This window comes from Ursus maritimus, unplaced genomic scaffold (genome assembly GCF_017311325.1).
Source record: "Ursus maritimus isolate PB19 unplaced genomic scaffold, ASM1731132v1 scaffold_14, whole genome shotgun sequence".
NCBI classification, from domain to species: Eukaryota; Metazoa; Chordata; class Mammalia; order Carnivora; family Ursidae; genus Ursus; species Ursus maritimus.
The window spans coordinates 35,777,660-35,791,317 of NW_024423786.1; the positions used below are offsets into that span (position 1 = coordinate 35,777,660).

The following is a 13,658-nucleotide window of genomic DNA, read 5'->3' on the forward strand; positions in this document are numbered from 1 at the left end:
CGGCCATCTTGGTTGCCCGGCAGCTAGCTGGGAGGGTACGCGTGCGCGGGGGCCCTCCACCTCGGGCGGGTGCGGCGTGTCCCTGAGGGTGGAGGCCGGTAGGCGTCCGCGGCCGGGATGACCCAGGCGGAGAAGGGGGACGCGGAGAACGGGAAGGAGAAGGGCGGGGAGAAGGAGAAAGAGCAGCGCGGCGTGAAACGACCCATTGTGCCCGCGCTGGTGCCGGAGTCGCTGCAGGAGGTGAGGCGCGGCACCGGGGCGGGTCTCGGTGAGAGCCTTCCGGCCGGGCGGGGGAGGGGAAGCAGGCGGCGACGCGAGGCTTCCGGTCCCCCACGCTGTGGTGGCTGGTTCCCGGGAAGTTCCCTCCCCGGCTCGCCGCCGAACCCGGACCGGGCTTTCGCCTACCTTGCAAGCTGCCGTGGGGTGTCAGTGACCGCAGGTAGAGTTAGCACCGGGCAGGGACAGTTGGCGGGACAGGCGTTTTCCTTTGTGAAGGAAACCTCAGGTAGTGGAGTCCAGTTCAAGCATAACGCTAGGAAAAAAGGCAGACGACTGTCTGAATAAACATGAAGAGTTTGTGTGTCAAAACCAGAACAAGAGTAAATCCTACTAACCAGAAAAAAATTGTGGTTGCATGGCAGGCGAAGGACCTGTGTGTGTGTGTGTGTGTGTGTCTGTGTGTGTGTATTCTTTCTGATCAGTGAAAAAAAAATCACCGTTCCCGTAGGAAAATGGGCAAATTCACAGCAAAAGTAAGGAGGCATTGAAATGCTCAGAATTTTCATGTTGGACATCTCTGAGGCAGCCTCTCACTGATGGATGGGTTAAGGGTAACACCCAGCTGGCCAGGCAGCTGTAGGAGGTAGAGCCCCCTGGCGGTCCCGGTAAACCCCGAGGGTGGTTCTTACTGTTGCACAGGCCTCAGTTTCTCCACCCATCTAGTTGAGGGAGCCGACTGGATGGTCTTTAAGGGCCTTGCCGGTTCCCACCCTCTAGGATTCTCTCATTCTGTGAGTGGGAGGCAGGAGGGTAGAGCTCACAGTTGGGCGTGGGGCAGCAGGTATTAGGGCATGGTGTGCAATGGGCTAGTGCAGAAGGCCATAGGGGAGTATTGGGCACACACAGCAGGTACCTCCTCTGGCCCTGATGGCCTGGGACGGTTTAAAAGGAAGTGACCTCAGGACCAAGACCTGAAGAATGATTAGGACTTAGCCAGGGGGAATCTCAGGGCAGGAGAACAGTGTGGAAGAGACCTGGGCCAGAAGAGGATATGAAGTTTTGGTGATCAGGATGTTTGGAAGTAAGGAAGAAGGAGCAAGAGGTGACACTGGAGATCTTAGTGAAGCCTATCGTGAGAGTCTTAAAGCCAAAGAGTCTGCTCTCTTCTGGAAGGCAGTGGAGAACTTTGAAAGAGCTAGCGAGACTCCTAGCTACATGATTAACTACCTTAATTCTCACAATAACTCTATGAGGTAGGAACTTTGTCCAGAGCAAAGAAGTGGCGCAGTATGAATTTGAAGCCAGGTCTGTGAATCCAGAGCCTGGGCCCTTAATCATTGTAGCAGCATTTCCTTAACCTCAGTCAGTTGTAGGACACCCTTTAGTTTTCCCATATTCTCTGTGGCTTTTTCTTTTTTTTTTTTTTTAAAGATTTTATTTATTTATGTGACAGAGAGACAGCCAGCGAGAGAGGGAACACAGCAGGGGGAGTGGGAGAGGAAGAAGCAGGCTCCCAGCGGAGGAGCCCGATGTGGGACTCGATCCCGGAATGCCAGGATCACGCCCTGAGCCGAAGGCAGCCGCCCAACGACTGCGCCACCCAGGCATCCCTCTCTGTGGCTTTTTCATATCCATTATTCGCTTAATAACTTTTTTACTCAGTCTTATTTAAGCATTAGTATTCGGGAAATGATTTGTGGGGTGTACTGGCTATTTTTCCTGATGTGTTAAAATAAGTATGTAATTATTAAAAAATATTTGTTTACACTTTGGAAAACTGCCATTACTAACCCCAGAGCTTTCCAGTCACTGTGCTGCAACCTGTGTGCTGGAAATGAGGTACAAGTATCCCTGACGGCAAGCAGCTTCCTCTTTTTACCCCAATCTACTGGGCAGATGTCTGCCATAGCACAGAAAAGCTTTGGAAGTACTATTTAACATCATGCCAACCACGTGAAAGAGGTGCATTCAGCAAACACCTCCTAGGCTCCTGTGTCCCTTGCACTGGGCATAGAGTAGTGAACAAGACAGAAGTGATCCCTTCTTACAGGGACGTTTTTGTCTGTTGGGAGGGCAGACAGTAAATAATTACAAGCATGACAGGTGCCATGAAAATTATATTGCAGGGGGATAAGCAAATCTACTCTAGTGACATTTAACTTCAGAACTAAAGAGAGAAATAAGATTTACCAGGGAGAAAGGATGTGGCAGGCAAAGAGAGTTACCTGTGTGAAGACCTAGAAGTCAGCATGGTGTGTTAAGAAATCAAGAGAGATCTAGGTTGGGAAGATTAAAGAGACCGGAAAGGAGGTGGTTCTCAAGTAAGGCTAGGGAAGTAGACAGGATCTTGATCTCACAGGTTCTGGACTTTATCTTATGGGCAAGCTATGGAAGTGTTTTAAATGGAGACATGCAAGAACACACAACTGTAGCTCAAGGACAGGGCAGGGCAGAGTAGGTGCAGGCTAAGGAGTCGTGCAGGAATGGTGGTTCTCCACAGAGGGATCCTTTGTCACAGGGATCGTCAGCATCCCTTCTTCCCCTTCTCTCTACTGAAACTCCGGGTCCCTCAACAAGTTCACGAGGTAAAGATTCCCCCAATAGTTCAGATTATGTTCTGCCCCCCCTTGCAAATTATAGATCTGAAACAATTACCATCTAAAAATAAAGCCCACAGTAATCACTCCCCTGTCCTGATATGTGCTGCTTTGTCATTTCTTGTTCACCATTTCCCAAGAATGGATTGTGGAATACAGCAAAGTTTTCTGACCTATGAGGACAGAATTGTGAACTCTGGCATTTTAACCCCAAACTTTTGCCAGATTAGAAGAATAGCACAGAACTAACAAGGGGTAAAGTGTTTTAAAAACAATGACCAAAATGTGGTTTATGCGCACACTCAGAAGTGGTTGATGTATAAAGCGTTATTTTCCAGCATTACAAAACAATAATTCTGTGCTTACGTGAATTTCTCCCCTAACCTGTTCAACCAGTGGTTATCAAACCTGAGTGATCATACTGATCACCTCAGGAACTTTTGAAAGTTGCAGATTTCTAGGCTCCCTCCCTGGAAATTCTGAATCGGAAAATTTGTACTGGAGGCTTAGAGTCTAGTTTTTTATTTACAAGCATCTTTAGGTGATTCAGATTTAGCTTGCACTTCGCTAGGCATAGTATTCCCTACACTTACTCCTTTTCTGTTTCCCCTAGTAAACTGAAAGTTCCTCGTGGTCAGGATTTTGTCTTGGTCACCATTGTAACCCCCCCTCCACCGATACCTGGCACAAAAATTCTCGGTAATTGTAGATTAACTTGCATTGGATAATTATGGTTTCGTTCATTTAAACAGATGTTGACCTGTGTAGTGTGAGTCAGATGCTGGGAGCACAGAAATACGAACTGAGTTTGCATTCAGGCAGGGAGCAATAATTGGGTGCCTCTCAAAGAGCTGAATTATTTTGATACCTGTGAGTCTGATAGTCATTACAGGAAACTAACTTCTTAGTCTAGCCTGCTACCTGTATGTTATTTAACTTGTTACCTGTATATTATTTACTAAGGTCACACTTCTGTGTTTTATATTTGCAGCAAATCCAGAGCAACTTCATTGTTGTCATACATCCAGGTTCAACAACCTTAAGGATTGGTCGAGCCACAGACACACTTCCTGCTAGCATTCCTCATGTCATTGCACGAAGACACAAACAACAAGGGCAGCCACTATATAAGGACAACTGGCTCCTAAGGGAAGGACTAAATGTAAGTCAGAAATGGAGGATCTGGAGAGAAAGCCCAAGGTTGTTTCCTTGGGGGAGCTTAGACATTCACGTATACTATGTGTACTTGAATTAACATCTTCATAGCTGTAATGTGTTTTAAAATAATAACATTCAGGGTTACAAATAGCATTTTTCATTTGAGCTAGTGGTTTTAGATTGTAAAGAAATAATTCTGACGAAAGCAAATCAAAATTTTTTAATCCATCAATATGAATTGGGTTTGATGAAGGTGATTTTTAATGGAAGATAGAGAATTGTCACTCACTTAAAATGATGCATAAAGGCCTCTTAACTAACTGCCGTATTTTTCTCTTCCAGATACTTATAGTTTATATTGAGTTCGTATTTTTAATCCATAAGCAAATTGAATTGTTATAATCACTTCCTACAATCTTAGATCAAATTATAATTCAAAGGCAGGACTGTATGTATCCTTGCAGTTAGCATTTACTTTATCCTACCTTGCAGATGGTAATTATCAGAAAAATTTTTCATGGTAGGTGTTAAAATATGCATATTGCATTGTAATCCACATTTAAGTTTTAGATGAAAGATAGTTTTAGGAACTTGAAGTTTCTGTACTTCTGTTAGTAAGGTTTAGGGTTCCACTTTTTAGCATAACTGGAAGACTGCCTATGTCCATTTCTAATCTAAGCGTAACTTGAGGATATAAGAGTCTAAATCCATTTTTATCTTTGGATCTTATAGTTCTACCTGTCTACATAAATCTCAGGAGTAAAAGTTGATAGAAAACAGTAACTTTTCCGTAGAGATATTTATAGATGTGTTCTTTACAATGTCACAGGGACTTGAATACCTGCTGAATAAACAAAATAACCCAAGTGAATATAACATTGTTACAAAATTGTAAATAGGAGAATTATGTAGGTGTTTGGAAAAGTCTCTAAAATACTTGTAAATACTAAGTAGCTCTCCAGTGCTTAGTGCCATTAACAATTTTATCACTTAAACTTCACTTGAGGGTATAGATTTTTGCAAATAGGTGGTTTATGGTGAGGGTTCCTTTCTGACTTTATTTATAAAGAATAAAAAGATTACTTTGAATTCTTAAGATTGATACATATGGCAAAGATTAAGGAAATGCTGCTACTTGTTTATGAGGGAGCATTTCCTCTTGATGGATTAAATCAGTAGTTTGCCACATTGCTTTCTCTTTTTACTAAATCCTTTGTGCTTCTCATCTTTCACTCCCTCCCTCCCCCCAGAAACCAGAGAGTAATGAACAAAGACAAAATGGCCTTAAAATGGTGGATCAAGCAATATGGTCTAAAAAGATGTCAAATGGTACAAGACGGATTCCCGTATCCCCTGAACAGGTTCAGTCTTAACTCTTTCTTCAGATTCATTCTGTCACTGCTGTTTTGTCATAAGTGCTATTCATGTGCTCTCTTGATTTCATTATGCAAATTAAAGATGGGATTTCCTTAAAAAAAGGAGAAAAACCATTCATAACCAGCTACAGAATATGCAAACGAATGTCACAAGTGCTTGGGCAAGCTGAGTAATTTAAAAGATGGTGTTTCTTGTGGCAGGTTGATAAAATTTATAGTTTACCTGAGAGTCTTAAGTGTACAATCCCAGGATCTTGGTGGGAAGCAATATTCTTACTATATTTGCCATTTTAATATAATAAAAAATACTTAGAAATGGACATGAGTTGGTATGATATGTAGATGTATATTCAGCTTTAAACAGAGTGCAGTATTAATTTTGGACTGGCTATGAATCACAGCATAGATATTAAAACCACGGGAAAAATCACAATTTTGGAAAAGGTCAAGAGAATCTTTATGTGACCAGTCAGTATTTTGCCAAATATTTAGGATTTGTGATTAAATTTTGCTACTGTATCTGGTCTATGAGAGAGGAGAAAAGAGGACTCATACTACATTTCTCCTTTCTTCTTTTGTTCTTACATAATTTCAGAGACTTTTCTGGTGTTCCTTTGTTTCAGGCACGCTCCTACAACAAGCAGATGCGACCTGCAATTTTAGATCACTGTTCTGGAAATAAGTGGACAAACACATCTCATCACCCGGAGTTTTTGGTGGGAGAAGAGGTAGGGAACTTCTCAGCGCCATCCAGTTCTAGTTGTTTCCTAGAATTCATAATCTTCCTTGCGGGCCCAGATACTCACACAGGCTCCTGGGATATTAGATACTCCACTGTCAACATTTGGAATAGTCAGCAAATCTTAATCATACTCTGGCCTTAGATTTTTTAATGTGAATCCAGAAAACACCCAACAGAAATTTTAACAATGTATTCATCTCCCCGTCTTTTCTAGGCCTTGTACGTTAATCCATTGGACTGTTACAATATTCACTGGCCTATCAGAAGAGGTCAGTTAAATATTCACCCGGGACCTGGGGGCTCCCTTACAGCCGTTCTGGCGGATATTGAAGTAATATGGTCTCACGCAATCCAAAAATACTTGGAAATCCCCCTGAAAGATTTAAAGGTGAGCTAAAATTCCCAGTTACTTGGATTGGCTTTAAGATTCTTGATCAGTAAAAGTACACATTACTGGATTGCTTGTAATCTAGTGTCCTTGAAGCGTTCTCAGCCTTAAGGTGTTTAGGCGAGCTTTCCTTCTTCACTGACTTCACCTCTGGTGATTTCTTTTTCTTACTGTGTTTGTTTCTGTGGTGTCCCTATCTACTGCTCTGCAACCAGCAAGCTTGCTCATGTTTATGCCTTCTCTTTGGACCTTTTTCAGTTCACATTTGTTGTCTTATTTTTAATTTCACCAGGTTTTGTTTTGTTTTTCAATTGAAGTATAGTTGACACGCAATGTTACATTAGTTTCAGGTGTACGACACAGTGATTGGACAACCCTGTACGTAATGTTGTGCTCACCACAAGTGTAGCTACCATCTGTCACCATACAGTGCTGTTACACTACCGTTGACTACATTTCCTATGCTGTAGCTTGCATCCCCATGATTTCGTCATTCTATAACTGGAAGCCTCTGTCTCCCACTCCTCTTCACCCATGTTGCCCATCCCCCTCCCTCCTCCACTCTGGCAGCCACCAGTTTGATCTCTATATTTATGGTTCTCTTTCTGCTTTTTTTGGTTTATTGGTTTTGTTTTTTAGATTCCACACATAAGTGAAATTGTATGGTAATTCTCTTTCTCTGACTTATTTCACTTAGCATAAGGTCCTGTAGGTCCACCCATATTGTTGCAAATGGCAAGATCTCATTCTTTTTAATGGTTGAGTAATATTCCATTGTATGTATGTACCACATCTCCTTTATCCATTTATCTGTTGACGGACACTTAGGTTGCTTCCGTATCTTTGCTATTGTAAATAATGCTGCAGTGAACATAGGTGTGCATGTATTTTTTTCAAATTACTGTTTTAATTTTCTTTGGGCAATACCCAGTAGTAGAATTACTGGGTTGTGCAGTATTTCTGTTTTTAATTTTTTAGGAATCTCCATTCTGTTTTCCGCAGTGGCTATACCAATTTAGATTCTCACTTTTTCTCCACATCCTCACCAACACTTATTATTTTTTGTCTCTTTGATAGTAGTCATTCTGACAGTTTGAGGTGATACCTCATTGTGGTTTTGGTTTGCATTTCCCTGATGATGAGTGATGTTGAGCATTTCTTCATGTGTCTGTTGGTCATCTGTCTGTGTTCTTTGAAAAAATGTCTATTCAGGTCCTCTGCCCATTTTTTAAATTGGATTATTTGTTTTTCTGGTGTTGAGTTGTGTTAGTTCTTTATATATTTTCACTATTAGCCCCTATATCATCTGCATATATCTTTCCCAGCTAAGTAGGTTGCCTTGTTGATGATTTCCTTCTCTGTGCAAACTTTTTATTTTGATGTAACACCAGTAGTTTATTTTTGCTTTTGTTTCCCTTGCCTCAGGAGACATACCTAGAAAGATTAGGGGTGGTGTCGAAGAACTTGCTGCCTATGTTTTCTTCTAGGAGTTTTATGGTTTCAGGTCTCACATTTATGAGTTTAACCCATTTTGAGTTTATTTTTGTGCATGCTGTAAGAAGTGGTCCAATTTCATTCTTTTGCATGTAGCTGTCCAGTTTTCCCAGCACCGTCCCCATTGCGTATTCTTGCCTCCTTTGTCGAAGATCAGTTTATCATATAAGTGTAGGTTTATTTTTGGACTCTGTTCCATTCCATTGATCTGTGTATTTTTGTGCCAATACCATACTGTTCTGATTTTTATAGCTTTGTAGTATATCTTGAAATCTGGGGTTGTGATACCATTTCACAGGTTTTTAGTAATTTAAAGGGGAAAAAACACACACAGCTTCAATATTTTCTGTTTTTCTTTAAACCTAAAAGATAGCAGAGAGGTTTGAGCTTTTGTTCTGGCCCTCTAACCATTGCTGTCATCCTTTAGAGAGAATCCTCTCTGAAGACAAGTGTAGTGACATTTATTTTGACCTAACTTTAGTATTAACCATTTTCTCTTTTTTTTCTTTGTTCTTCTTTTTTAGTATTATAGATGTATCTTGCTAATTCCTGATATCTATAATAAACAGCACGTGAAAGAATTAGTGAATATGATCCTAATGAAGATGGGTTTTTCAGGTATGTCTGGATATTCCAGAGAAATCTACTTGAAATGAGATTGTTTTTCTTTTTTACTGACAAAGTTAATCTAATTCACTGCTTTATTGAAATGCTTATTCTGAGAGGATCACCTGTGTTTAGACGATTGCCTAGGGGTTCCCAGACTTTAATTGATGATTTGTCTTAGGATCTTTACTGCTCCCTAGCTGATTGCTCCTCTGCTTTTGTGTTTCAGGGATTGTGGTGCATCAGGAGTCTGTGTGTGCCACCTTTGGAAGTGGTTTAAGCAGCACATGTATTGTAGATGTTGGAGACCAGAAGACGAGCGTGTGCTGTGTGGAGGATGGAGTCTCTCATCGGAATACTCGGTAAGGACCTTGGAGGGTTGTGTTCTCTGCTCCTTCTCCCCTCACAGCCTGTTCAGCCAAAAAGCATCACAAGTTTAAAAAAAAAATTTATAAGGAATTATATATTCAGAGTTTGCATAGGAAACCCAGATTGTGAATGTGCAGATTCTAGCAAGGCCATAAACCAATGATTTTATCCTTCCTGTTAGAACTCTCTACTATGAGTTCACATCAGCAGCTCCTGAAAATCCTAGCTTGCATTGTGTGCTTTCCCCCAGAGGCAGTATATATATCAGTTCTGTGTCTCGCTGTGGTGTGATGGAGAGATACCAGTCATGCTCACGACAAAGCTTTATGGAGGCAAGTCATGTTGGGGAAAAGAGGTTTTCAGGTTTGAATTCTCTAGCATTGTATTTGCTTTTGTCATAATTGTTCAGTGAGCGATGAGTAGCTTTCTGGTCAAGTCCCTTCATGATGTCATCACTGATACAAGAGGTAATAAAATAACTCTCAGGAGCAGGTTTGCTGCTTGTCCTTCCTGAGACAAGGCCAGCACAGGTAAGCACACTCAGCCAGTGCACATACAGGTTCTCTGCAGCATTTTTTTGCTCCCAGGATGGCTTCTTCAGGATGCTGTAGTTCTTCCTGTCCCTCACATAGGTAGTTCGAGATGCAGGGTATAGAGACATTTAAAAGAGACCCTAAGCAGTCCATAAGAAAGGTTGATCTGTTGCCTCCCACCCCAAATTATGATGCATTCTGAAACTCAGTATATGTTAATTTGGCTCATCCATTGTATTACTTAGTGCTGTTGGTTCTCAGAATATGGAGAAAACACTGGGCCCAGGTCTCCCACCTCTAAAATAACATACCATTCAGTTAGTTAGTATACTCTTTAAAGTTTTCTGCTGTGAGTTTGTCTTAATGGTGTCACAGCCTGTCAACTTGATACACTGGTGAGTATAGACAGGCAAACAACTATCGTATGTGACTTAGAAATGAGTTGCATTTAGGCGTGGCTGTTTTGTTTCTTGGAAACTTTTTGCGAATAGCATGACTGCTGCTAGGTGCCCACGACTGGTTATTTGCTAGAGTTCCGTTTCTCCCTCCCATGCATCCATCCTGTCCTTTCATTTTTTATTCCTACCATAAACATCTTTTGAGACTTGTTATGTTTCATTTCACTGTGCCTGATTGAGTTTTTGAAATGCCCTTCACACCTTCTTTTTTTTTCTTCTTCTTCTTCTTTTTTTTTTTTAGATTTTATTTATTTGACAGAGACACAGCGAGAGAGGGAACACAAGCAGGGGGAGTGGGAGAGGGAGAGGCAGGCTTCCCGCTGAGCCAGGAGCCCGATGCGGGGCTCGATCCCAGGACCTTGGGATCATGACCTGAGCCGAAGGCAGACGCCTAACGACTGAGCCACCCAGGCGCCCCTCTTGACTAACAGATTACTCACCTGCCTTTTCTTTTAACTCTAGGCTCTGTCTGGCCTATGGGGGGTCTGATGTGTCAAGGTGTTTCTACTGGCTGATGCAGCGAGCCGGGTTCCCTTACAGAGAATGCCAGCTAACAAATAAAATGGATTGTCTTCTTCTGCAGCACCTTAAAGAAACTTTCTGTCATTTAGATCAGGTGGGAGCAAAATCCAAATTGCTGCTTATTTTTGTTTCCAGGAAAAATTTAAGATATTTAAAAGGCAATTAAAAATATAATAGTATCGTGCTACCCTTTCAACCCAAGTTGAAAGAGTCTTGAAGTTGAAGTTCAGGAGTGAGAGTGTTTTGGTAAGGTCAGAGCTGTTAGGATGTGTCTCAGGCTCTGGAAAATATAGCTGATTTTTTTAAGGAAGTGTTTAGCAGATTTGTCTCCTTAGGATCTTTGATCAAGATGAAGATAAACCTTTAGATATAATGAATGTACACGTATGGACATTTAATCAAATGGCATCAATTGAAGCACTTTCTTAGTGTCGTGGACAGTCAACATGTTACCATTGCTGTATGTGGATTCCTACCTTTTTATGCTTTCTGTTTCAGACCTTTTCTTTTCCCTGAAGCAGTCTAATTTTTTTTTTCAAGCAGTCTAATTCTGCATAACAAAATTTTGAGAAACCTACAACTGGGTATCATTTCCCAGTTATTGAGGGAATTGGCTTATTGATTTGGGTCCTTGTTTACGTTAGTGTTTATCGATAACGAAGAAAAAAATGCAGATGGTAGAAATTTGAGAAGTGTTAAAAGGGAAACAAGGTCCATTTGGACTCTTGTTTTACTAAATTCCAGTTGAAATAGGAAAAAAAAAGAAATGGTAGCAAGTTGCAGGGCAGCCTTGTTATAGGTGATATTCAGATGGTGGAGAGGCTTAATTGTCATTTGAGGAGTTCACATCCATTTTTACTGGTTCACTGACAGCATCTTTTCCTGGAATCAGGACATCTCTGGACTTCAGGATCATGAGTTTCAGATTCGACATCCAGATTCCCCTGCCCTACTTTACCAGTTTCGATTAGGAGATGAAAAACTCCAGGTAATATACGAGTATATATTTTCATGGGCAGAAAGAAAGCTGGCCAGGTTCAGTCAGACTGAGAGAACGTGTACTTGTCTGACACCTCATGAGGTCAGAATGCTGACTGGTTTAGACTGTCTTCTAAAACAGCTTTTAAGCCACCAATAGAATACAGATTAAAGTAGATCTGAGGACCATCTTTTTAATTAGCCACTATATGATTAGTTATTATTTAGAGAGAGGAGTACTGTTCTAACTAGTAAAATATAAAATAGCTTATTGGGCACTTGCATTACGTTTTTAAAATTTTTATTTATTTGAGAGAGAGAGTGAGAAGGAGCAGGGGGAGGGGCAGAAGCCGACTTCCTGCTCAGGGAGTCCAACGTGGGGCTTGATCCTGGAACCTCCAGATCATGACCTGAGCCACCGAGGCACCCCGGCACTTGCATTACATTTGCTTTGACATTTCTCTCTGGTGTCATATCACTCGCTCAATTGGATGATTTCTGTTAGTTTTCTGGCCTCTTGTGCAATGAAGAAATCATGCTACTCCCAAAAGAGAATACTTATTCCGTGTACCTTTTAGGATCTGATTTGCCAGTTTTGTTTTGGGAAGAACAGAATTTAATGGATCATTTTTTTCAGAAGGCAGTGTCCTTGGTTGATCATTTTTTTCCTTCCATGCACAGGCTCCAATGGCTTTGTTTTACCCAGCAACTTTTGGAATTGTCGGACAGAAAATGACAACTTTGCAGCACAGATCGCAGGGTGACCCTGAGGATCCTCATGATGAGCATTACCTGCTGGCCACGCAGAGCAAGCAGGAGCAGGTCTGCCGTGATTCTGGCGTGAGAGGGGACAGCTTTGCCCCTGCAGGAGAAGTTTGCCTGTCATTAATGGATCCTTGTAGTCACTGCAGACCAAAGCTAATACTGTTTTTAGAACGATAGATGGAATGAAGTCTAAATTTGAAATCCAGATGACAGATTTCTTCGTTCAGCAGACATTAATCCAATTTTCAGAATACCAGTCCACACATTTAGAAGTTAGTTTAATGAAGATACTTCCTTTTGGTATATACATTGATCTCCTTTTGAATGTTTATTCAGTAGGGAATATTCTTAGTAAAATCTCACTTATTTTAAAAATTATAATAAACAATATGTGGTCTAGGCAAAAAGCTGAATTCTTTTGTCCAGAGCTAATGATCCCAGTAGTAGGATGTCTGATGCAGGGGCACAGACAGCTTAAAGCTCTTACCTGCCAATAAAACAGCAGCTCATGATGGAAGGAGGAGGGCTTTAAACCTTTTCTAGTCCTTGTTCCTGAGCATGATGTGGTTAGATAAGGTCTGAAAATGAGGATTCCATAATAGACACAGGCACAAGAATCCTGCTGAAATACTCCACTTAAGAACTCTGTGCAAGGGGGAAATGTCCTTGTACGCTGACATTTCAGTTTTAAAATCCAACCAGTGATAGTAAGGTTGTGAGATTTGCCCTGCCTGCCTGCCAGTGACTGCTTTGGAATTGTCAGCACATCCTCATCTTTTGTACACCACGTCTCACTCCCGGGTAATCTGGGAGTGGGTCCAGGTGGTTGACTATATGCTAGCATGCATTCCCTCTGCACCACAGTGATGGACCTTTGCTTTATAGTAGTGTAAAGAGTGTAGTAGTGAGGGGTGGGGTCTAGCTGGAGAACATCAGCAGTGTTCTGTTATAGTCTACCATCCACTTGATTGTCCTTTTGATTGATTTAAAGTCTGCCAAAGCCACTGCTGACCGAAAGTCTGCATCCAAACCCATTGGATTTGAAGGGGATCTTCGTGGCCAGTCTTCTGATCTTCCAGAAAGACTCCATGCCCAGGAGGTGGATTTGGGATCCTCCCAGGGAGACTGTCTGATGGCTGGCAATGAATCTGAGGAGGCTCTCACAGCACTGATGTCCAGGAAGACTGCCATCTCGCTGTTTGAAGGGAAAGCCCTGGGCCTGGATAAAGCCATTCTTCACAGCATAGACTGCTGTTGTAAGCAAGTTTGGGGAGCTGGTTAGGTGAATGGGCTCAAGCTAGAGTGTGGTTGTGCAGCATAGCGCATGCATTGAAAAACTGTGGAGCACCTGCTTTGTGCTTGCATTGTCGGGTATTAGGAATTGGTTCCTGGCCTCGTTGGAGATACAGCCTACTAGAGGACACCAAAGAAGTTAAATTGCCACACAAATGGG

General features: G+C 41.8%; 1 protein-coding gene across 3 annotated transcripts in view; it reads left to right on the forward strand.

Moving 5' to 3' along the window:
• Window positions 1–13,658, forward strand: part of ACTR8 (actin related protein 8) — a 17,967-nt gene continuing 4,309 nt past the window's right edge. For 2 of the 3 annotated variants that reach the window (XM_008703653.2, XM_008703652.2), the window contains exons 1-11: window positions 1–240; window positions 3,808–3,978; window positions 5,225–5,335; window positions 5,974–6,078; window positions 6,307–6,480; window positions 8,499–8,592; window positions 8,810–8,942; window positions 10,403–10,556; window positions 11,355–11,450; window positions 12,122–12,262; window positions 13,197–13,461. In XM_008703653.2, coding sequence (XP_008701875.1) covers window positions 118–240; window positions 3,808–3,978; window positions 5,225–5,335; window positions 5,974–6,078; window positions 6,307–6,480; window positions 8,499–8,592; window positions 8,810–8,942; window positions 10,403–10,556; window positions 11,355–11,450; window positions 12,122–12,262; window positions 13,197–13,461 — 1,567 coding nt within the window. In that variant the 5' untranslated portion in view covers window positions 1–117. Of the gene's footprint in view, window positions 241–350; window positions 440–3,807; window positions 3,979–5,224; window positions 5,336–5,973; window positions 6,079–6,306; window positions 6,481–8,498; window positions 8,593–8,809; window positions 8,943–10,402; window positions 10,557–11,354; window positions 11,451–12,121; window positions 12,263–13,196; window positions 13,462–13,658 lie in introns of those variants that run through there. The other variant, XM_040628677.1, reaches the window with a different exon arrangement.